A 25,905-nucleotide genomic window follows, 5' to 3' on the forward strand; every position below is an offset into this window, starting at 1 on the left:
TTTTGCAGAATAAAAGGACTTCATTAGGTCTTAAGAACAGTGCGATCATTAGGTCTTAAGGACAGTGAGATCATTAGGTCTTAAGGACAGTGAGATCATTAGGTCTTTAGGACATTGAGGTCATTAGGTCTTAAGGACAGTGAGGTCATTAGGACTTAAGTACCGTGGGGCTAGTTTCTTAAGATTCATCAGCATATTGAAGTTAAATTAACTGGTTTTATGTTTCAACCCACATTGAGGCCACATTATACTGAATCAGTGTTAATGTTTGTAACTAACAATATTGATCAAACTATTACTACGCTGTATCAAAGCTATACACGTTATTTGCCTCTCTAAGTTCTCTTAGTTATTTGAGTATTTTAGGCCTGGTTAGGTTTTGAAATGAAAAAGACAGATTTATATTCTCCTTCTCTTGAACACACTAGCGTATACACACAATTTTATAGCGGATATCACATTTTCTGCAGCTGCGCTAAAAAACCTTGTAGGGAATATAATGTTTACTTTTAATATTTTTACAGCTCAAATAATCAGGGAAGATGATTCACTGCATTTTCACTTGAATAAAAAACAACGCAATTCTGTTTAAATATTAGGTCTATGGCAAGATATAATCAGAGTGATTAATGCGAGGAAATTATATAATATAATATGAAATTAAAGCCGCAAATACCATTATGTTCTAATGAGAGCTCAAATGAACAACTATCACATGTTGGAATTTTCACGAAATTCGGGGTTGGAATATCTAGCGCTATATTTACCATTATTTAAATGCCATTCTGCAAACGGAGTATCTAATTTTCCTAAAGCTTCAAAGAACTCTCCAATTTTACCCTCTTCGATGGCTCTGAAAGCTGCTCTCAAGTTAACTTGATTTTCTCTAGTTTGAACGTCGCACAATTCTTGATCAAATCCAGAACGGGGTTCGCCATGTCGCTTATAAGACTTAGGACCCCAAACATTATTGTTAGGATGCCAGCAAATAACAGAAGCCAGTCGTTCGCCAGTCAAATCTTTTCTCACCTTCGTCATGGGGACATTACCATTACCGTCTCTTTTATTATAGTCCAGGAAATGAGTGCTGAATATTTCTTTGATAATTGGCTGATTAATATATTTTTCAAGATTACTTTTTAATTCGACAGGATCATTCTTGTAAGCTTCTATCAGAGCTTTCCACGTTTTTCCCCAAGGGACGATGTGATGGCGAGATTCCTCCGTTACGTCAGGCTTGCCCGTTTTGGGATCAATGCCTTTGCATCTTCGTATCTGCAATGTGAGAAGAATACTAAATATCAATACAATCCATGCTAATATACGAGTAATCAAAAACCTATTAAGCTATTTATAAACTGGTGGTTATAACCGTTACAATGCCTACTGACACGAATAATGTTAAAAACTTTAAACGTATCAAAAAGATAATACCTGAGGCTGCGGTTTCCATAAATTTTCAAGTTCGTACCCAATTTACTCTGCTTTAGTAAGTGTGTAACCTTTACTGCAATATTATCGTTTATTCAAGTGGCAAAATCAAAATTAAACTTTTTAATTATATTTCAAAATGGATTAATAATACCCTCAGTAGGTTTTTTTGGGCGACCAACGGGGAAAAAGTACAAGAAGCCCAAATCATCTCAAAAACCGAAATCATTTACTTCATCTTACACCTCTTCATCAGATGGCGAGCCACGATCGCCATTTTAGCTCCGCTACTCATATACCACAAATAATTCTTCATTTCTACCTTGAATATTATTAAGGAGGGCATCTACCCTCCAGAAAACTTCCACATTTACTAACGAATCTTTCTGAAACTTTACACATATATGTAAATTCGAAATACAAGCAGATTTTTTTCGTATGATTTTTTCGGAAAAATTAATAGAAAACGTAAAATTCATAGAAAACGGACAAAAAAGGGGGTACTTTAAAAATCTATCTCCTACAATTTTCAAGCTACAGCATTGAAAGATATACCATTCGATTTGTAAAGACCATACCAATCGAGTAACGAAGCCCGATTTTTGATTTTTGCATTTTTTGCGGGATTTTTTTTACACGAATTTTCCCATTTTCTTCTCATTTTCTTCAGATTTCCCCCCCCCCTCCCCCATTTTGAATCCAAGCTATGCACAAATCTAAAAAAGGGGCTTCGTTACTCGATAGGTATGGTCTTTACGAATCGAATGGTATATGCCTCATCGCTGTAGCTTCAAAACTCTAGGAGGAGATAGGTTTGCCGTGACAATAAGTGTTAATGTTCAGGAGTGCGCGACAAAGTCCCGCGCGCATCGCAATAGGCACTCAATGTAGCAAGGATACAAAACTAAACGTTACTGGAGCTTGATTCCAGTCAAGGATGGTGGGAGTGTCTGCATGCACACCTCCTCATACGACGCCAGGCGGGTAACTAAGGTGCACTTCAAGCAGACACTCTATTTAGAGTGCTCGCAGCGAATTTCCTCCTATTCTATTTGTTAAAGAACTCCCCCACCCCCCTCCCTTTCATGATCAGTCGTGAACGTATAAATCAACGTACAAAGGTGGTAATGGTACCGTTGGATAGGGCAGAATGTCAGCTTTAAGATGAGACTAAAAACCGGAAAAGTCAAATCAGAAAACTTTAGGGAAGACGCCCCCCTTAAATCACCATTTGAAGATTTACCATCACAGTATGAAATATGCAAATAGAGGACAGAGACATAACCCAACGAATTTGATCAGTGAACTAAATTTAATGATTTTCTACGCTTGTTTTTAATATGGTTTATTGTAAATTCCGCTTTTGACCCTCTTAGGCATCAAACGCATCAAACTATCATTCATTGTGAATGTAAATTTCTGGTCTGTTCCTTTGCCATGTAATTAATATTAGTACAAGAGATTCCAAATGCAAATGATAAACCAAAACTTAGAGAATTAAAAATAAAAAGGCTAACCCGTTGTCTACTGAAGGTGACTCGTTACCAGGGTCGTACTATCAAAACGCTCTCGAGTACACGTTAACGTCTTAAGTCCACGGAGCGGCTGATTTTTACTCTGTGATTAGTCGGTTTTGCTTCAAAAGATGTCAGTGATTGACTGGCGGTGTTACGAACTTGCTCCTATTTTTGATAGCACGGCCCCTAGCCTTTAGATACGCACAGGATTGAGGATAGTTGATATCTCTGTGTAAAAAGAGATACCGGCACAACATTGAGGACAGTCAATAGGTATGTGTACAAAGAGATACCGGCACAACATTAAGAACGGTTAATAGGTATGTGTACAAAGAGATACCGGCACAACATTGAGGACAGTTAATATGTCTGTGTACAAAGAGATACCGGCACAACATTGAGAACAGTTAATATGTCTGTGTACAAAGTTACCAACACAACATTGAGGACAGTTAATAAGTCTGTTGTTGTTGTTGTTGTTGTTGTTCGCCCTCCCCGTCCCGCGACAAATGCGGGACGGGGCCTACACCCATTCCTGCGGCCAGCCCAACCTCTCTCCCCAGCGCGCCAACAGTCCCGCCGCCTCGATGGGAGAGCTCCACAAAACCAGAGGCGACAAGGGCGTGACCAGCTCCGAGCAGCCGAACAAGTGGTTAGTGTTGTGTTCATGTCTGTGACAGTGGACAAAGAGGGGACGGATGTGTGACTGGATCTATTTTGTGTAAGTATTGGTGTAGTAGGGAGGACTTGTTTGTACGGAGTTGTGCTAGTGCTCGGCGTGTGTGTCTGGGTAGTTGGGTTTCTGAAGGGTCTATGGCCGGAGCTGGTGCCAAAAGTACAACATTGTTTGGTAGATTGTCTATGTAGTTAGTTGTGATTGTAGTGTGTATTTGTTTCTTGTGTCTGTTTAGTGTTTCTGTTGTGGCTTGATCTGGTTCTATGAGTATGTTAGTGGGGTAGTTTCTATTTGTGAAAACTGTTTGTTTCATAAGTCTGGGTGGGTTGTAAGGTTGAGTATAAGTGTGAAGTGGGTGGGTCGGTGCTTGAGCTTTTAGTCTGAGTTGGGATGCATGGAGTCTGAGGTGCTGGTCTATTGGCAGCGTTTTTGTTTCTGTATGTAGGTGACTTTGGTTAGTATCAGCTGTACAACCTGTTGCAATCCGGAGTACTGTGTTTTGGATCGTTTGTAGTTTGTTTGTAGGAGTTTGTACTAGGTTGGGGGACCAGATGGTGCTGCCGCAATCTATTATAGGTTGTGTTATAGTTTTGTAGGTGGTGAGTAGGACTTCTTTTTGTTTTCCCCAGTTTGTTGATGTGAGAGATTTTAGAATTTTTATTGTTTTAGTTGCTTTGTCGTGTGTGTTATGGATGTGGGTGTTGGAGTTTAGTTTTGGGTCGAATGTGATTCCTAGTATTTTTGGGTGTGTGATGGTGGGAATTGTGGTGTTGTCTATGGTAAGGTTTAGTATTTTCCTGTATTCAGCAGGGTCAGGTGTGAAAAATGTGGCTGTACTTTTGGATGCGTTTAGCTTTAGTTGGAGGTTGTTTCTGATGGTCCAGTCGTGTATCTGTTGTCGGAATGGTTGTGTACGTTGTTCTGCAATTTTGTAATTGTGGTGTGATGAGAAAATGGTGATGTCGTCTGCATATGTGATCATGTGCACATCTGTGGGCGGAGTGGGGAGGTCTGAGGTGTATATGTTGAATAGAGTGGGTGAAAGGACGCACCCTTGTGGGACGCCTGTTTTAAAATTCTGCTGTTTGGAAGTGGTGTTATTGAAAAGTGTGTAGCCTTTTCTTCCTTTTATGTAATTGGATATGTATTTCGTTAATGTTGGTGATTTGAATCTTTGAGAGTTTGTCTATTAACTTGTGTAGGTTTACTGTGTCGAAAGCTTTGGACATGTCTAGTGCTATTGTAATGGTTCGTGAAGGTGGTTGTTTCTGATTGAATCCGCGGGTAATATGTTGGGTAAGTGAGTGTAGGGCTGTGACTGTGGAGTGATTTCCCTTGGAACCGTGTTGGTGAGCGATTTGTGGAATGAGAGGCTGAATGATGTTGAGTATGATTTTTTCTAATGTTTTAGAGATTGGACTGAGGAGTGATATTGGTCTGTAGGAAGAGCCTAGGGATGTTTCTTTGTTGGGTTTGGGTATGGGTATGATCTTGGCTAGTTTCCATAGGTTTGGGATGATGTTTTTGTTTATTGCTATGTTGTATATTCTGGTAAGGTATGATATTGCATTGGGTCCAACTTGTTTTAGGTGTTGAATGTTAATGTTATCAGGGCCCGTGGATTTGTTGGACTTACTATTTTTAATTGCAGTGATGGTCATATCTGTTGTGATGGTCATCTGATCTTTTCGTAGGTTTTTGATTTTTCTGTCTATTTTTCTGTAGTGAGGGCAGGTTTGGTGTTTTGTTATGTTTATGAATTGGTTGTTGAAAGATTGTGCTTTGTCTTTGGAAGTGTGTGCTATTTTATTTGAGAAACTAATGGATTTGTTTGGTTGAGTGGGGATGGTTTTGTTTGATAGTTGATGTATTGTTTTCCAGAGTATATGGCTATTGTGTTTGTTGTCCCAGTGTTGCTCCAGGTGTTCTCTCCAAATATTTGTCTAATGGTCTTGTATGGCTCTGCCAATTTCTCTGTTTAACTGCGGTAGTTGCGGGTCTTTGTGATTTGCGGTTCTGATATGATTTCTTTGAGTTATGAGAGCTCTAATGTTGTCTGGGAGAGGTGGTTGATTTGTTTTTATCTTGCCTTTGGGAATGTTGTGTTTGTCCGCTTGAATTATGATGTTTGTGAGGGTTTTGTTTGCGACGTGAATGTCGGTTGGGTCTGCTATGTTTTCTAGTGCCGATTCTATTTCAGTTGAAAAGGAGGCCCAGTCGGCTTTGTGGTAGTTAGTGTATGTTTTTGTTTGGTGTTGTAGTCGGAAGTTTGTTTTTGTTCTGTAGTCTAGTAGTATAGGTAGGTGGTCAGATGAAAGTTCTGTCAGAGTAGTCCAGGTAATGTTGTTTGCTATAGTGTCGGAGGCTGTGGAAATGTCAGGAGAGGTAGGTTGTTGATTGTTTGTGGTGGGTAGACGAGTAGGTGAGTTTTGGTTGAGAATAATAGGTCTGTGTACAAAGTTGCCAGCACAACATTGAGGACAGTTAATAGATCTGTGTACAAAGTTACCAGCACAACATTGAGGACAGTTAATAGGTCTGTGTACAAAGTTACCAGCACAACATTGAGGACAGTTAATAGGTCTGTGTACAAAGTTACCAGCACAACATTGAGGACAGTTAATATGTCTGTGTACAAAGTTACCAGCACAACATTGAGGACAGTTAATATGTCTGTGTACAAAGTTACCAGCACAACATTGAGGGCAGTTAATATTCTGTATACAAAGTTACCGAAGGCGCAGGTTGTAAAATTTATGATTGTCTGAGAATCTCACCTTAAATTTTTCTGCAGAATTTCCACCACGATTTCTACTATAGGGTTGGACGAGATGTGAGGCTAATTTCTTCAAATCATCTTCTTCAAGTTTCAGATTTCCATCCTTATCTTGATACAATCCTGCCAGGAATAATATACTGGCTGGGTTGGAGTTGTTCTTTATAATCCAGGTTTCAGCAGCGAGCGCCTTATGAAAGCTAGCCGGGTTTGACTCGATACGGTCAGCTACCACAGCTCTGAGATCAGCGACAGATTTCGAAATGCCACGACGCTCAAGAATTTCGCTCACGGCACCATATACACAATCAAAACCCTGCGTCTTAGCCTCCTTGAAACTGCCACAGCTGTCCATGTACAAAGCATGACCAATTCCTCCATTTGGGTCCTTTATTACGCACATCACCTCAACACCATCAGCAATGTCTTCTTTAGTCTTCTTATACTGAGGATCGTCCACCACTTTCAACTTTATATTGTTGGCACTGGCCAAAGCTGCCATTTCAATAAGATCGGCCGGTGCTTCTCCTCTGACGTCGTCTGCCAATTGTTGAACATTTTTGTCTATTGGGGCCGAGGAAGTACTATCTTTGCTGGCATGGTAGTACATTTCGCGCAAACTGTGCGCAGTGCAGTAATCCCTTGCGTTGTAGTGGAGCTGTTGGACAAAGGTTCTGTATGGGCCATAACTGGCCATGAACGCCTTTTCGTCGGCTGACAAATTTTTTTTAGTCAGAAGTTTTTGGTACTTTTTTTGGTCAGCCTTTTGACTCTCAGATTGATCTTTTTTGTTCACAAAAACGTAGTGCTGCAGTCGCTTGGAAATGGCATCTGTGAGGCCGCTAACAGCCATTGTTGTCCATGGTTGCAAGATCTGTGAATCCATTATCCTTACCAACTGTTCAGATATCTGGTCCGAAACAGACTTAATTGTAGTGTTGAAAGAGTCCATATCAACAGCAACAATTTTTTCATACAATTCGCCGATGAAAACGATGCCTTTTTGTATATCCGCCTGCAAGGAGGTGCTGTCAGTGAGCTGCCCAGATAATTCATCCACTATTTTACTTGGCGATTTTATCCAAGCATCTGACAAGTTGTCTATTCTTGCTTTCGCATTCCTGCCACTGCTATGCACATCACTGTGTGGTATGTAGAAGTTGTCATTTTGATCAATAATCTCAAGCTTTTTCAGATTTTTGGAAAAGACATCGGCATTTTTCTTGGATATCTTTAAGCTTTTTTGCAGAATGGAGCTGATAGTCAGGAAGTTCTTGTCATACACAATAAGCTTTTCCTTGAGTTCATTCAAAACATCGTCAGCCAGCGTTTGCACCTTGTGCACTCCATTGAGAGTAGAAAAAGTTCGGATGACCAAGCTTGGGAGGCTTCCAAACCTGTTCGAGTCGGAGAGGACGCCCTTGATTAATGGCAAACAAACTGAGTCCAACAGTCCTCGCATAAAGCCCCGTAGAGGGTTGAGAATTTCCCCCACAAGGCTGTTGATTTTAGTTTTAAACTGGCACAAATCACTCGCAAAAAATTTGCCCAAACAACTGAAGAGTTCAGGCCGGTGAAACGCAGAAAAAACCCTTGACTGTACTGCCTCACAGATTTTCGGCTTCAGGAGTGCAAAGGTTAAGTTTGACAAGTGTTGGATGACAGTGTTCAAGCCTTCTCTTGCAACGGCCTCTACAGTCTTGGTGCACACAATTTTGGCAGTCACAGTTTTAAGATTCTTGCCCGTAGTTAAAATAGTCTGACTAGCTAACTTGCCGTTAGAAATGATCCGTGTGCCAGCTTCCTTAACGCCTATTCCAGGAGCCAGTGTCTTCAGTCCTTTCACACCCTCTTTAAATTTCGAATAACCCATTGTAATAGCTGTCAATGCAAGACTCACAGCTTTTTGTTGGCAGTAGTCTATCCAGCTAAACTGTCTTGTTTGATGTGCTCTGAAGGCAAAGTACGCATCAGCCAGGCCTTCTGTCAACACTGACATGCCCATCGATATCCCGAACCCAGTGGCCATCAACACACCACCTAATGCTATTTGGCCAAGGCCGAGCACTGCCACTGCAGCCACACTACACCACGGAACAAACAATTTTTCATTTATCTCAACGATGTGCTCAAGGCCTCTGGAGATGAACTGGTTCAATTCATATGTGGGGGAGAAATCTTGCATGAACACATCACAAATATTCTTAACTTTGGTTATCGTCATGTCTTCTTGTTCCAACGCAGCACGTTCCAAGATGTATCGCACCCCATTGTCTGACAACTCCATAAATTCCAAGGAAAATTCTAATTTCTCCTTTCTTAGCCTCTGAATAACAAGTTTTGCATCAGCCCAGTCTAATCCATCAAAACTGAAGTCAACTTGCCCTTCCTTGAGTTCACTGTCATTGAAATTGCTGATATTGCAGAAGGAAAGGACAAATTGTGCATCTTTACAGCAGTTCTCGACAATATTCTGTGCTTGGACAGTTTTCAGGTCTTCGAATCTAACGTAGCAAAGAGAATGCTCAGTTTGAAGCTTACGTACTCGTGCTTCCAACTCTTCTCGATTGACTTTTTCATGAACCTGACTTTGTCTGACAATCAGCACGCCACTTTCCAGTGATTTATTGAGCTCTAAGAGCTTCAACAAATCTGATTTGTCGAGGATAATTCCAACATGGACTAACTCGGCCTTGACAGATTTGAGCTTTTCTAGTGCTACTTCGTGACTCAAGTCCTGCAATTCAACATGCAGTATGGCATCTGGCATGCCGTTGTTATTCAACGACTTGAAGAGATCGTGTTCCAAGTCGACTTTGTACAGGTTGATTTTAGTTTCAGCAATTTTATCGGCGAAAAAGATGGTTTTCAATGCCTGATCAATCGTCCCCGAATCTTGCCTGACGGTCAAGTGGTTGAAAATAAGCGAGTATCTTTCTCCATTTCTCAGTTCCAGGCTCTCCTCATCCTTGAATTGGCTCTTGTTTTCTTCACATCTTTCAAGCTCGTGGTGGTGGGTGCGAGTTTCTAAGACGCAAGGCTCGTTAGCAGTGACGGTGTGCCGCTTGACTGCTACCAGGTCCATCATCCGTTTGGATCTCTTTATAGCATTTATAGCAGCATCTACGCCGCTCATGTAGGAGCCTAATATGGTCGCTTTTGTGGTCAGTTGCTGGTATAGTGGGCTGTTGACGAATCCAGCATGTTTTTGCTGTTTTTGCTCCAGGAGCAATTGCGTGGCATTGAGCAGACTCATCTCATTTGCAAGACATTTCAGAGCAACTTTGAATGATGCCAGAGCCTTGTCTTTGTAGTTCGCCGACTTCAGGAGCAGCAAGCACCAGGCAATGCCCACGTGTGCAGCTCCTGGTGAGAACATTTCGATTTCATCTTTTTCTGAATTAGCTTCCAACCGTTTGGAATGGCTCCTCTTGTCACCAGCTACATTGTTATGTATTTCATCATGTTTTTTTTGCTGAGACTTGCGTTCCAACTCCACTGCTTGCTCGAAAACCTCCAGAGCTTCTTCAGGCTTAGAGCTCTCTACAAGCAAGTCATTTGCAATAGCAATGAAATAGTATGGATTTTTTATCAATTTCTTGTCTTTGAAGTCATTACTAAGCTGACCAATTAAAGCATTGCATTCTTCTTCTGCTGCGTCACACTTTATGACTCCATCATCCAGTTTGCTAAGGAAACCTGCCCATTGCTCTTCAATAGCTGCCAACACACAGCACTCGTATACTGTAGGCTGAACATCAGTGAACAAACTGCGCACTTTTCTACCGAAGGTGTTGGTCTTTTTCCTGATTTTTAGTCTTACTTCATTCAAGAACAAGCAAAATGTGTCGAAGAGTTTGTCTTTAACTTCAATAAGTTTGAGTTCCTTTTCTTGGAAAGTCTTGATTTGCTGTGATTCTATTTCATCTCTTTGAGCTTTCATAGCCTCTGTGGTCCATTCGGTTGTGTTGGTAGAATAGCCATCCAGGTTCTGGGCGTTCAGGATCATTATGCCAGTGCCACGCTTGCCTTGTCTTGAGGTCCTACCGAAAGCTTGATCCTCGACCCTCTGGTTGTTTGGCATGAACGTGAGGATGACATGTAGGCCACCAGTAGCTTCAATATCGTCAGTTTGTATGTCGGTACCTCGACCAGCCAAGTTCGTGGCAATAATGACTTGTCCACGTCGAACTTTCTCCACATTCTTCTCCTGATTCATGTTATTCATAGAGTACACCTTAATTAGGCTTGGCGGCAGCTTCTCGTTCAATATGCCATGGATCAGATTTGCGTTAGCAATCGTTTCGCAGACTACCAAAATTCCCCTGCCTTTATCAGACTCTAACATAATGTTGCACCTAATTTCCTCAAGCCAGCTGGTCTCATTGTGAGCTACAATGGAATCAAGTTGTACAAATTGCTTCTCGCGTTTCTGAGGGATGTTTACAAGATCTACCGAGTAAACACTTGCCAGAAAATCCCGACAGTTATCCGACCCAAGAGTTCCCGTGAGTCCACATACCATTTTATATTTTTTTATGAGGCCCACATTGGAAAGAAAGTTGGTAGTGAGGGTTTCACTGGTCATTTTCAAGTTGTGCTCCAGTTGCAGGAATTGATGTAAGCCATCACTCCAGTTGGTGGAGTCCTGAACAATGCCCGTGCTGTGGAAGTCAACAGGTTTTATTTCTCCATTTTGGACAACATAATGGACATTTTCCTGGTAGTTCAATGCCTCCACAGCATTTATAATCCACTTTGACTTTTGTTTCTTCACAAAGTCAGCAAAATTGCTCGGGATGTAGATCTGATTTTGTTGTATCTGATCATCGAGGTAATGCTCCAGATAGTCCTTAAGGAACTTGTCCACATCTTCAACAGCCTCACCAATTATACTTTGGTCCCCAGCTAGCGCAAAGTAGGCTCCCAGATCTGGGATTTTCTTGACATCACCATTCTCATCTGCAAATTCCAAAGTGATTTTATCATTTTCAAACTCAACTTTGCCCTCAAGAAAGTACAACTTGTTGTTGCACATGATGAACTGGTTTTTGATAGAGACTAGGAACTGCCAAATGAAGACATAAAGAGCATGAAAATGATCCATTCCTGGGACCGTTGACGACAAGCGGGCAATCTTTGAACTGTCGTCTACCAACATACTATCTACCTCGTCCACAAGAGCCACACTCAATTTTCTCCCACCTAGTGTGCCTAACTTGCTGTAATTGTCCCTGAGAACGTCAAACTGAAACTGCGACATTTCGCCATAAACAATGTCAGAAAGATAACAATCCTTCCTGCCCTTCAGGTAGACAGTTTTGTCGTTGTTATCAGAGCAGGTGAGACCAAACATTCCGTACAGCTTGGCCTGCTGCTTGGCATCTCTTTCCGCTAGAACTGGTGAGCTTGTGATGACGTCAACTTTGTCGCCTCTCAACGCAAATATGATGGCTAGGATGGAAATGATTGTGGACTTGCCCTCGCCTGTGGCCACTTGAAGTAACTTTCCTCGGGGCATTTCCCCTCCTTTCAAGGCAATCAGACTGCAGAGCATCTGGGTGTTGGTGAGAGTGTACCCAGTGATGAGGAAGTTGGCTCGGAGAATTACTGCAATTGCTTCATAGTCTGAAAATGTCCGCTTTTTAGTTTTGATGTGTTTTGCCCACTCGTTTATCTGATTTTCATTCCATTTCAATTTCTCCGACTGTTCTTTGAAAATATTTTGCTGGATGTTGAGCGAATTTTCCTGCGCGAGTTCTTCTATGAATGGCACCAGTTTGTTTTTTTCTTTTAACTCCGCCAGAAGTTCGTGGAGATCTCTCTCCTTGCCCTCGAGCTGGAAGAGGTTCTCTACTGCAAGTTTGTGAAGGTTCCGTAGGGCATCTAGGAAAGTCTCTGCTTCCTTCAGTAGTTGCAAGCACTTTTCAATACAAGAAGATGAGACTAAGTTGTTATCATGGATGAGTTTCAACAAATCTAGCAAGTCGTAGAACTTGTTGTATAGCCCACTAGGCCTGTAAGCTGTCAGGAGTTGGAGCAATTGACTGAAATTCAGCCCAGCGTTGCGAAGAGCTCGAATAATTGCTTGAAATTTATCTTCTTCAATTTTGTTTTTCGGCTGAAATATGACAGCTTTCAAGAGACGCTTCTCTTGCACACGGTGCAACAAGTCTTCGACGTGATCGCACCTGAGGCCTTCAATGTCACTGATGACAATCGCCTTTTCCTTTTCTGCACAAAATTCAACGAGACTCTCAAAGGCAGCCAGATTATCAATTGACTGCAGACAGGAAAACAGCTCCTGGATGAAAAGCGTACAGAAGTTGGAACACAGCTTACCAGCCATTACCTTAGCGTACTTATCAGTGATGCCTCCTCTTTGCAAGGAATGTTCTTTGATCTGGCTGATGCACCAATATTGCTTCAGTGCTTCAAAAGGTTCTGGGGAATGAATATTCAATTGGTGCAAGACATCATCGAATTTTAATTGAGGGAGGATGGAAACAAGTTCAAGAACCTGGGAAAAATGTTTGAAATCACTATTATGAATCAAAGCAAGGATTTTACACGATTCGTCGTACTGAAATTTTTCTTCAACAATATACCAACTTCCCAAAAACTCCATCTGCTCCAGCTGGACTACATCGAAACTTCGGAAAATGCTGGAAATCAACAAGTCTCTCTTCCATGTTTCCGTTTTAGCGTTCAACATAACCCCAATGTCAAAAAACTTGAGGAACATGATGGTCTCTATCAAGTCAACGAGGTCAGATTCCTTTATTTCTACTTGCAATTCATCAAAAATGACTCGCATCCTATCACAAGAGACGGTCGTCGCTTTCTTCCACTTATCCTCTGCTGAAAATCTGAGAATTCCAAAAGAGTAACCTCTGATATTTCCATTATCGCAATTTAGGTTCGCCATAGCAACTTCCAACAAATCATCAGGAAGTTGTTGCAATTTTTGCGCATGATACATGGCTTCAAAAAGGCGGGGATGCAGATGTGGCAAATGTGATTCATTTTCATGAAAATGTTGAACCAACGATTTTAAACACTCAACAACATTGCAGCACATCTGTTCTTTGATGATTCTACAATAACATGGCAGAGTTATCACCAAAAGCTTTTTCTGCAGCAAGCATTTCTCAACAAGCATGGCAAAAGATTTGTTCACGGCATAGTCAGAATTTTCACTGATCACTAAATGGAGAAAATCTGCCGAACTTCCAATCTTACTGTCACGCTGGCTTGCTGGGACCAACAGAAGCAATTCCAACAAAGTTTCGTCAGTTAGTTCAAACTCCTGCTTGAGTTCTTTGCATAGAGAACCTTGAAGTAATGTCTGCTGTACATCGGTACCTTTATTCAGCTCCGCCTTCCTCACCTGCAATGCCCTACCACTCAAGGTCTTGCCGCTGTCGACTACCGCGTCCAACAGTTGCAAGCAGGATTCTCTCAACGTTTGTGATACTGTGCTTTCAGCTAGAAGGGCGACGCTCTCCAGCAATTCATCAGCAACGTTTTCTTTGCACTTGATCTGACCCAAAAGTAACAAAGCTGCCTCTTGAAGCTGTACGTCTCCATTGTCAATCACCTGCTTGATCTGCAGATAATTTTGTTCAAGCAATCCATCATTCTGGATTTCATTGAGTTTCAACAACTCAGCAAGCAAACCCTCTGGAGAACTGTCGTTCAAGTTGGCCAATTGTAGTTTTTGCTTGTACTGCTTCTGGAGAATGACAGGGTTGTATTTCTCGTCGATAGACTCAAAAAGCTTTTCAATTTCAATTCTCACACTTTTGTTGCAGGTAGATGCTGTCCCAATGTCCACCAGTTTCTGGAGCAGGCCCTCATCCATTGTTTGGCAAACCTTGACCAGCTTGCGTTGAGCATTCATGCACAATTTGTGTATGTTGCGGTTGTCTGAACCAATGTTTTGTATCAAGATTTGATTCACTCTTGACAGGTCGTCACTGCTCTTGACTATGTTGGCTTCAATGAGTGATCCCAAGCAACTGAGTAGTTCCTGTTTCAAACCTGTGCATGGTTCAGTGAGGAGCTTGTCCAACAATTTGTTTTTGATGGTTGGTGAGAGCTCCTCACCTTTTTGGGCCAAATATATGAACACTCTGAGAATGCCTGGCTCCATTTCTACCTTTCTCAGATCGAGTTCAAGTCTTTCCAGTAAATAATTAGGCAAAGTCTGGTTGTTTTTAGCAGCATTTTCAAAAATTGTAACAAGGACCAATTTCATTTCCATTGTAACGTCCCTTTCGGAAGGAGAATTAGGATCGACCATAAACAATTCTATCAGTGCCTGCAGTAGATGCTCAGAAATAATTTGCTTGTTTCTTGAGGATTTGGCAAAAATTTTCAGCACTAAAATGTCACAAATTTGTTCCTCAAGATGAGTGTCAACTGGCAGCTTCATTCCTCTGTCCATACACCCTTGAATAAATTCAAGCAACGTGGACCTATCTGCACTGTTTAATGTAAGTATAGCTTTGTCAAGTTCAAGTTTCCAAAAAACGTCTTCAGACAGATCCTGGTTTTCCGATGCCATATGCAGTATAAAGTAGCAATTGGCTCTCATTTTGTCATCTGACGATGTGTATAAGAAGTCTACAAACACGTCTAAAGTCTTGCTTGAAACCACTGAATTTCCACGGAGAACAACATAATAAAGCACGCTGAAGGCATCTTCAAGGTACACTGGCACTGCCAGAAGTTTTTCCACTGTTCTGACAGTAGCTTGTGGCAAAGTAAACGCAGAGGAATATTCCTTCAGAACGGCCAGTATCTGTGAGGTATATTTCTGGCTTAATTCCAATACAGTATCGAAGAGTAGGAAAATGTTATCATTGAATTGCTGTTTCAGAGATTCATGTATCAGCACATTGAAGAGGTTTGTGTTGATTTCACCCTCATAATCTACTTCACCCAGCTTCATACTCTCAGGAACGTAGAGTTCACACAAGTTATCCAAGTGTAATGGATTGAGAAGCACAGATGAGTCACAAGCCATTTTCACACATGCCTTCACATAAGCTGCTCGGACATACACACTCACATCATAGATGGGGCAGTTGATCAAATTCAGCAACTTTTGCAAAACCACATCATCAAACTTAAGGTATTCTGCGAGTCTGTACAAAGTTTTGGCAGCCGTGATTTGTGTCTGCTTGTTTCCATCTTCGCATTGAGACTCCAAAACAAGAAAGAGATTGTCAATTGTTACAGAGCTCACAATTACGCCCCTTTTCACTGATCTCTCAACCATCATTGTGGCAAGCAATGAAATTTGGTTTGCAGTGCCATTGCCTGCCATTCCAGGCTCTGGTGTCACAATTTTGACAATTTCATCGCCGTTTTGATCGAGTTCAACCAAATGATTGCTCAACATTTTGCTCGATACCAACTCGATGAGACGAGGCTTAACAATCCATGCAGGTTTCGAGGCATCCGAGTAGCAGAGAAACTTACTCAGAATGAACACGATGAAGCTGCTGCATTCTTCCATGTCAGCCTTGATCAGCTCAAACTTTGCCATCAGCTTATCAATAATGCCATCTCGCCATTGATTGTCCCATACCTTTGACTTGCTTATATCTGTAGACAACAACACAACCGTCAACGCTGAATTGATCAAACGGGCATCATTTGACTGGTAACAAATGTCAAGGACTTTTGCCAAGTTGTCATCACTCAGGGCTTCGTGCTGATGCTGCAGGCAGGAGCTGATCATCTTCAGGACCTTCAACTTGTTCTCAAGACGCCAAGAATCGTCATTCACAAGTCCAAGTAGTTTTCTCATGCGTTCCTCCGTAAACAAAATTTTGCTCCTTTCTTTGTCTCGAGCTTGATTGTGCATGAACCTGAGTAAGACGCCAACAGAATCCTGAGGCTCAGAACCCAATCTATCAAGGTATAATTTAAAAGTTTCTCCATAGTTAGTATCATCATTTGAATCGGCAACATCAATGAGATTGTAAATGATGCTTACAAATTCAGGAAAATCTTCTCTTGGCTGCTCCAGATAGGCCTGAAGTTGCTGCACTGCCCATCGATCCAAAACTTTCTTGTCCCTGCGCACACAGTTGTGAATTGCTTCGATGGCATCTTGCCTGACCTTGTGCATTTCCTGCCTGATGATCCCCTTGATTTCTTCCTTGCTGTAATATTTTTCTCTCACTCCAGTTTTGGAGAAAAGGAATAAAACAGATTCCGTGTACTCTTCTAAGGTTTTATCAATAATTTTCTTCACAAAACGGTGGAAGATGTCCGGGTCTTTAATATTTTTGATGCGCCAGTAATCCTTCTGTACTGCTGTCGCAATCTTTTCCTCAAAGTTTTCCGGCAATTCCAAGACAGAAACGAGGCTGTCCAAATCTGTAACGCACCACAACAGCTTCTCAATTGTTCTGCTACTGAGCTGCTGTTTCTTTGACACTTCCAAGAAAACAGACGCGCACATTCTATTGATGAAGAACGAATATAATTTGAGTGTAGAATAAAAACCAATACCATCGAAGACATCAGTTTTGAATATACAGTGCGAGTCTGAGCAGAGGAATTTGCCAGGCAAATAGTTATCTTTGTCATCATCCTTGATCACTCGTCCCTCGCAAACGACGCGGGTATACAGGTTAACTGTTTCCTCCCAAGTGGTTCTCCACCAAGACCTGTCATCACCACTTTGACCATTTTCAGTTAATATTTTGTCCTGAGAAGTGTTGCATTGGATCCTGCGCTGCTGCCTCTTGATGCGTTCACTCAAGTCCAAGATCTTGAAGTCAGTTTCCTCGGAATTCTTCTCCTCGTGCTTAGACTTGACAGTTTGTATTGTTCGGCTCACAACCTGTAGGTTCTTCCGTACCTTAGGCACCACTGATGAAAATTTCAGCTTAGTAGAATTCCTAGTTTTTTCTCTCTCGTGAATGGCTTTGTTATTTATTGCTGTAATAAGTGAAGATTTTTTGTCAGGATTCACTTCTGACAAATCATTGACCAATTTTTTCAGCTTAGACCGCTTATTACCGAGTGCAGGACTATATGTGACCAAATCACGAACAAGCGGCATGACAAGTTCATTGTTTATAACACTTTTTTTCCACTTCTCCAGCCAAACGATAACTTTGAAAATTCTGGTAGGATCCACTGCAGCGTCGCCACTGTTCCGAGAGAGATGCTTATAAGCAATGCATAGAAGACGCAGCAGTTTTTGGCTAGCACATTTCCACTGCAAATAATCATAAAATCTGCCTTTGAAAGTTTTCTTAATACCAGAAACGAACACGGTGAAATCTTTGACATCTTCAAAGGTCAGATGGCATTTGCGTATAAAGTAGACGAGCTTGGCAGAGTGGTCACGGAATAACACATTTTTTTCAAAGAGTCCCCTGAGCTCTTTTAGGGGTCCTTCCTTGTCAAAAGGGAAGAAAGGCTCTTTCTGTGATTCCGACATTTCTGTAACAAATTTCTGCAATTTTCAAACGATTTAACGCAAAAATAAGACGCTTATCTTAAAGGTTGCCTCCAAGCAACCGGAGAATAAATAGATATCAATGGTTGCACTTCATCTTCTGATCCCTGTATAGGAGGTGTGGAGATATCATCTTGAAGCTGAATCGATGCCCGAGGACTGTAGGAAAAAATATTAGAAATTGATTAAAATTGATTAATTTAATTATTTATTTAATTTATTTTACTGAATAATTATCTGTAACAAAATCATGATAACTTTAATAGGCTATATTTATTTGTAAAAATGTCCTTAGGGAGAAATACTAACGATCTCATCATCCCAATTATCACCACTCACATAATGATAAATACTGATTATCATCACCCTACTTGCCAACAGCTTTGAGCAGTGCCTAGGCCACAGGACCAAGCCAGCAGTGGTGCCTAGGCCACAGGACCAAGCCAGCAGCGGTGCCTAGGCCACAGGACCAAGCCAGCAGCGGTGCCTAGGCCACAACAATAAATAACTTTCCTACTATCGCGCTCAGGAGCAACCTCACAGTATCGCTTCGACATGAATTTCTTGATTTGGGTAAATACCAAACTTGCCGGAAATCCATTAAGCGAGAAAATATTATTGCGTAAAAATTCAAATTCAGCGTGCATAGCATGGTATGTGGAAGATCAGAAGGAATACATGAACCTAACAGAAATATGAGCAAACAACATAAATTCAATAACATGAAATATTTATTGTCACCTTAGAATGTAGTGATGCACCCACATTCTACAGCATCCAGGGCTGAGCAGCGCAAGTGGCACAGACCACAGCCTCTTGCTGAAATTTTCCACCCAAACTGTACACAAAGCATAATGTAGTAAAATTAAACATTATCTGTATATATGATATAACTTCTGAGTTTTAATAATAATTTCACAAGCAGCAAAATATTAACTACAAATTCATACCAATGAATTAATGATATGAAAATAGTTTGAGTATTGCACACATATATATATTTTTAACCATAAAAAAATTAATTTTGAAATTGAGATAAATAGATTTTTTGTCAGTGGAAATAAGGTTGAGCATAGTGATAGGTAATAGCAGCATGGAAAATATAAAGGATTATAAGACTCACCTATGAGGAGGAAGATGTTTGCACCTAGCACCAGCTGCCTGGTCTGCACACATGTAGATGTACCTCCACACTGTAGGTGGAGGTAGAAATATCTATATAGTAGTTGCAATGTAGTGGAGGTAGAAACATCTATATAGGAGTAGTTGCAGTGTAGTGGAGGTAGAAATATCTATATAGGAGTAGTTGCAGTGTAGTGGAGGTAGAAATATCTATATAGGAGTAGTTGCACTATAGTGGTGGTAGAAACATCTATATAGGAGTAGTTGCACTGTAGTGGAGGTAGAAATATCTATATAGGAGTAGTTGCACTGTAGTGGAGGTAGAAATATCTATATAGGAGTAGTTGCAGTGTAGTGGAGGTAGAAATATCTATATAGGAGTAGTTGCAGTGTAGTGGAGGTAGAAATATCTATATAGGAGTAGTTGCAGTGTAGTGGGAGGTAGAAATATCTATATAGGAGTAGTTGCAGTGTAGGTGGAGGTAGAAATATCTATATAGGAGTGGTTGCAGTATAAGTGGAGGTAGAAATATCTATATAGGAGTAGTTGCAGTCGCAGTGTAGGTGGAGGTAGAAATATTTAGTTACAGTGTAGGTGGAGCCGTGGAGGTAGAAATATCTATATAGGAGCCGTGGAGGTAGAAATATCTATATAGGAGCCGTGGAGGTAGAAATATCTATATAGGAGCCATGGAGGTAGAAATATCTATATAGGAGTAGTTGGCTAGTTGCAGATGGGAACTGCAGCTGGCAAATGAGAAGTGCTGACTGGAGTCTAGGTAGGTACCGTACTACAGGCTATGGGAGGGGTAGGGTGTGTAGAACTATAAGAAAAAATTATACGCTGAAAGCGTGAAAGGGGTTGGTAGGCCAGGTAGGGCTGTAAGCTTGTAACCCATAAGCATAATGCAAAATTGAGATTCAAGTGCCTACTGCCCTAGGGCAGTACTCAGTAGGGCCCCTAGCCTATATATAGATATAATACTAATTAATAATAAATAAAATAATTGTCATAGCAAACGTTTTTTCCAGTAACGACCTTTCAGTTTCATGATTTCATCCATCAAAGCAACAACCAAGACTGGCTTCACTGGCAATCTGGCATGACAAGGGTAGGTACCCTATAAACTTGAATCATGAAATGAGCAAATCTGATTTTATTGAATAAATTGTCTAAGGTTAGATAACATACCTCAATAGGGATGAACACAAAACTTGAGGGCAAAAATGGTAACTTCGACGATTACACAATTATTAATTTAATATAACGCAGCAACTCGGAAAAAGTAAAAGAACCTACCGCTGCCCGACGTGACAAACAATGAGTAGCCTATAGGCCTAACACGCGATGGCCGCTGGGTGCGGTTGCCAACATCTAAGTTATTTCAGCTTCTTCTAAATTGGTCTCACACTGAAAATACCCATGGTTGAAAATACCTATTGCTAATATTGCATATTCATACTATGATGGGTGCTTGCACTTTAATAAATATTTTATTCCTTTACTGCATTAAATGCGGCATAATTAAAACAAAATTATTGAAAACAGATAAAACAGATAATAATAACAAATTAGTATTTTAAAAATGAAATTTCAGGTATGAGCAATATATCCTGATTTGTTATACATGAATATTTAGATTGTTGGATTGCAGTGAGTACGACTGGTACTTTTTGGCTTATCTCCGTGAAGTGAAGAACCGCTTGTCAAGTATTATGACAAGCTCCGCTGGTAACTCATAACAAAAAAACATTATTAAGACCGCTATGACACTTTTAGGACACGACTAGAGCTACAGGGCAGCGAGGTTTCCTCAAAGCAGCGGCCACGAGTAGAGTGACTGACTAGACAGGTCGTAAATGTTATCTAATTTTTGGTATCCGTTGCGTCCTACGAGGCGGGCCTGCTATGCAGCATCTTGACCACACTTGTCAAATTTCAAAATATTGAATTATTTTTGCGAGATCTGCCGCATCAATGACAAGATCATCTCTATGAGATTGTAAATTCAGCCAACGTGATGAATACAATTACGTCGATGAGCACCGAACAAAAAGTTTTATGACCAAATTCATCAAAGTCAACGACAAAAGCTTAAGTTGCTCGACGCTCAAGTTGTTCAGGGTTGCTTATCGTCACGATTTCCTCTCTAACGTTGGCCATGAGGAAAGAATCGATTATTAACTAAAAGAAGATACGTTGAACAGCCATAGCTCAAACCTTGTTCAAGAGAATCCAGTTATTGTCCTAAGTGTAACATTGACCATTCGACGAATATTGTTTTGAGCTGCGGTCTGTCCTGGGGGCAGCGGACGAGGGCTGCGGACGATGGTAGTAGACAATGGCAGTGGACGATGGCAGTAGACAATGGCAGTGGACGATGGCAGTAGACAATGGCAGTGGACGAGGGCAGTAGACAATGGCAGTGGACGAGGGCAGTAGACAATGGCAGTGGACGAGGGCTGCGGACGATGGCAGTAGACGATGGGAGTGGACGAGGGTAGCGGTCTATCAGCAAAGCTTTGAGGTAAATGAACGCCATGTCAAACGATATTCGAAGGTCCGCGATCTGGTCTACTCTACGTTGTAATTTGAGTTCTAAATTGAAAGTTCGAAAATTTTAGCTAATGGCGTTTGAAGTTATGTATAGCTTCCTCTAAGTTAACCCTCCAATCTTTATTCAGAGTTTTAAGAGCCGTATGTCCATTATTAGACTTCGCTGATCACTCGCTTCATCATTTCGTATACGGTACTGACTTCTTCCAGTGAGACAGCATCCCATTCTGTTTTACCTGTCATCTCATTTTAAGGGGCAGGGTCTCCCAGTGGTTACAGTTCAGGGGCCTTACTTTCAAAACTCGCTTTGTGAACGTAAGTACTTACGCTTTATTTTCTTGTCTATCATTAAGTGAACGTAAGTACTTACGCTTTATTTTCTTGTCTATCATTAAGTGAACGTAAGTACTTACGCTCTATTTTCTTGTCTATGATTGGTGGATTTTGCTTGAAAAGCCGTCAATGATTGGCTGGTGAACTTCCGATCTCTTAACTTTTTTTGAAAGTATAGGCCCTGAGTACCAAGATTGGAGCAGAGAGGTGCGAGTTCGATCCCAGCTCTGTGCGCCAGTTTCTGGTCAGAATCGGCAAGGAGGCCGGGCGGTTAAGCACAGCAGAATTGTAGCAGTGAGTTGCGAGTTCGAGACCGCAACAAGCTGTGAATGTTATGGTATGTCAAGAATCGGCGACAGGCCTACGGCCTAAATAAACGCTGAAACCGCTATTATATTATATTATTTGCCCTAGCTTTACTAAGTAAGGGTTAAATGGTTTAAACTTTTAACCACCAGAGTATTCATCGAAATTTTCAGGGCCAAACGATTATTCAGATGAAGTTTGCTGATCAAAATGCAGGTTTAAGGAAGTAATTTAAATTTATTAACGACGTTTCGAAAACAATAATATTAAGTTTCGAGTTATAAGAAGCATTTATTGCTGAAATTATGTTGGAAGTAAGTGCATGATGCACGAAAATTTGATAAAACACGAAAATTTAGAGCCGAGAGGACAGCGGGGAAATTTAGAACCGAAATGACAGCTGGGAAATTTACAACCGAAATGACAGCTGGAAAATTTAGAACCGAGATGACAGCTGGGAAATTTAGAACCGAAATGACAGCTGGAAAATTTAGAACCGAGATGACAGCTGGGAAATTTAGAACCGAAATGACAGCTGGGAAATTTAGAACCGAGATGACAGCTGGGAAATTTACAACTGAGATGACAGCTGGGAAATTTAGAACTGAGATGACAGCTGGGAAATTTAGAACTGAGATGACAGCTGGGAAATTTAGAACCGAGATAACAGCTGGGAAATTCCAGCTGTTATCTCATTCCAGCAAGTCTCGATGATATATTATTTATATATATATATATAATATGATATATAGAATATATTATTATATATTCTAAGTCACTTTACTCGAGTCTTATAAGTTTCAGAAAGATTTCAGCGTATGTTGTTATATGGAATCCTAATTATTCTAGCATATATGAATAATTTAATTTTAATGAATAACTTGATTAATAATACTCAGTTTATAATTTCAAAGTTTCTTACTGTTCCTTTATTATTTAGATGCTGAATATATTGTTTAATAATTTACCGATATATTAATTATATTAACTGTTAATTTATTAATTTATTAATACACTACATGCCAGAAGTAACATATTAATTAATAATATAATAATATGTTAGATGCCAGTAGTAATATAGTAATTTCGAGTCCACGCTAAGTATTAATTTGAAATTTTTCATTAATCGTTTTTCTTTCATTAATTAATAATTTATTAATTAATCGAAAGGAACAAAATTGGTATAATATTTGACGCTACTAATATTTGATTTATTTAATAAAGAATAAACGTAATATTCAATAATTATATCGGTAATTAAAGAGGTATATTACGTAGGAAAATAAAACGAGACACACTTGTTTGTGACACTATACTTAACAATCATTTAAAATAATCATTATCCCACATTAAACTAATGATGAATCCCTTTCATCATATTATTTTCAATTAATATGAGTCAATATGCAGCACACACACAAAAAAATTATTTTTTTTTGTCCAAATTTATGTTTTTATTTTTTTATTTTATTATGTTATTTTTTTATTATGTTTATAAATCAAAATTTATGACACACTTTCTAACCCACAGCACGAACGGTAGCACTGATACCCCGCCCTTTAAACCGGGTCAAATTGAGTCAGAATGACCCATAAAAAAGGGTAGAAAGTGAATCATTAATCGGACAAAATTGGACAAAATGTCCCTTATTTGCATGAGTGTACGGACGGAATGGACGGTATCAGGCTGGACGGAATCAAATGTTACATCACTAATTATATCCTTTATCATCACTAATTATATCCTTTATCATCACTAATTATATCCTTTATCATCACTAATTATAAACTACATCATCACTTCTATTCAACATAATATCAACATTAAACCTACAACATACAAGTTGAACTTGAGCTTAAACTTTAACCTATGTAAGAGCCCGTATTTTTGTGATCATTAAGTCATTATCACGAAGAACCATGAGTTTAAGTACGGTATTTGTTATTATAAATCAATATAAAAATAATATTGTTGTTAGTTAATTAACAATAAAAATTTAGGAAGATCAACTTAAATAGAAATAAAATGTAGGGTGAAATTTTTCGATGAAACTATTTTTCGTTTGTGGCCTTCCGTGTAAACCAAGTTTGTTAGCCACGAAATGATTTTGGCACGCACCACGCACCACGCACGGGGCACCACGCACCACGCACGGGGCACCACGCACCACGCACGGGACACCACGCATAACTTTAGCTCCTGACGCGATGAAACCGGAACTTTACTAACATTAAACGCGAACAATTTTAATATATAATGCTAATAATAACAATATTAATTAAAAGCTATCGTTTTACTTGTGTTGTAACTTGAATGAGCCTGAAATACGGAAAAGGCTTCATTTTTTCCGCAATGTTGGACAATTTGTTCGTTTAAACGTAATGGAAGGATGCGAAGGTGGGGTTGCAGCGTGACCTGGGACTGTTACGTCTCAAATAATATAAGATTATCAGTTTAATGAATAATTTTACGAGGCCAAAACAATGAGAGAATCTCCTGGGGCCCTGAAAGGGGCTTTCCAGGGCCCCAGGAGGTTGCGCCCCATGTAAGTCCCCCTTGCTGTAGCCCCAGGAGGTTGCGCCCCATGGAAGCCCCCTCCAGATGTAGACCCCTTGGGGTTGCGCCCCATGGAAGTCCCCCTTGCTGTAACCCCGCAGGGATTGCGCCCCACGGAAGCCCCCTCCAGATGTAGACCCCCTGGGGTTGCGCCCCATGGAAGTCCCCCTTGCTGTAACCCCGCAGGGATTGCGCCCCACGGAAGCCCCCTCCAGATGTAGACCCCCTGGGGTTGCGCCCCATGGAAGTCCCCCTTGCTGTAACCCCGCAGGGAACCCCACGGATGCCCCCTCCAGATGTAGACCCCCTGGGGTTGCGCTCTACAATGTCTTTGTTGTCGCAATGTAATTCCTACCAGAACTTCAGTACAACAATGCTATTCCTACCAAAATCATCTCTATAAACGCAGTTTTTGAACAAAGAACCAGCGCTACTGAAGGCGTAGGTCCTCGCGTCTCCCATAAAGACGCGTAGAAGTAGAGCAGCAGCAGTAGGAGTAGCAATAAAGTAGTACAAGTAGCAGTATAGCAGCAGTAGACGTAGTAGCAGTAGATGCAGTAGAGTATATAGGGCAGTAGGGGCACTGGTAGCTGCCGCACACCTCGCAGATGTCCAGGGAGAACGTCGACGAGTTGAACATGACCACTTGGAACCGCTCTGAAATATATGAATAGTAATTATAATAGATATTATACTATATTATATATGATTATTACTCTGTATCATAAAAATATTGATATATAATAGTAATTATATCCAATCTTATACTGAATTTCTTCAGTATAAGATTCAGTATGTGCAACATTATTCAATGTTATACTATATTATATATGATTATTACTCTGCATCATAAAAATATTGAAAAATATTATTGTTTTATATTAAATATTAATATTAAGTTTTGCCTATCAAGTTTTTGGCATTAAATTACTCTTTTCAAGCTATGCGTTCAACATCTTTTGATTTCTTAACGAAACTTATTTTATATGAAATATCTGGGGTACTTGCTAACAGGCTGGTACCAAGTACCCCACGTACCAGGCTGGTACCAAGTACCCCACATACCAGGCTGGTACCAAGTACCCCACGTACCAGGCTGGTACCAAGTACCCCACGTACCAGGCTGGTACCAAGTACCCCAC

General features: G+C 40.5%; 2 protein-coding genes across 2 annotated transcripts in view; both read right to left on the minus strand.

Moving 5' to 3' along the window:
• Nucleotides 1-508: 508 nt before the first annotated feature.
• On the minus strand, nt 509-17,870 carry LOC125177583. The gene is made up of 5 exons (XM_047879549.1): nt 17,690-17,870; nt 15,728-17,293; nt 15,329-15,454; nt 6,402-14,509; nt 509-1,275 (listed from the first exon to the last, which is right to left on the minus strand). Exons 1-5 carry the CDS (start codon nt 17,868-17,870, stop codon nt 712-714), a joined length of 10,545 nt encoding a protein of 3,514 aa, XP_047735505.1. The 3' UTR covers nt 509-711.
• A 6,970-nt stretch (nt 17,871-24,840) lies between these two features.
• The window catches only part of LOC108682311 (complement C5), a gene marked incomplete at its 5' end in the record, with an annotated part of 15,497 nt that continues 14,432 nt past the window's right edge, over nt 24,841-25,905 (minus strand). Inside the window, 1 exon segment of the mRNA XM_018171449.2 lies at nt 24,841-25,420. Within this exon segment, the coding sequence (XP_018026938.1) occupies nt 25,194-25,420 (227 nt within the window).

The sequence above is a fragment of the Hyalella azteca genome, unplaced genomic scaffold (assembly GCF_000764305.2).
Source record: "Hyalella azteca isolate HAZT.00-mixed unplaced genomic scaffold, Hazt_2.0.2 contig3321, whole genome shotgun sequence".
Lineage (NCBI taxonomy): Eukaryota > Metazoa > Arthropoda > Malacostraca > Amphipoda > Hyalellidae > Hyalella > Hyalella azteca.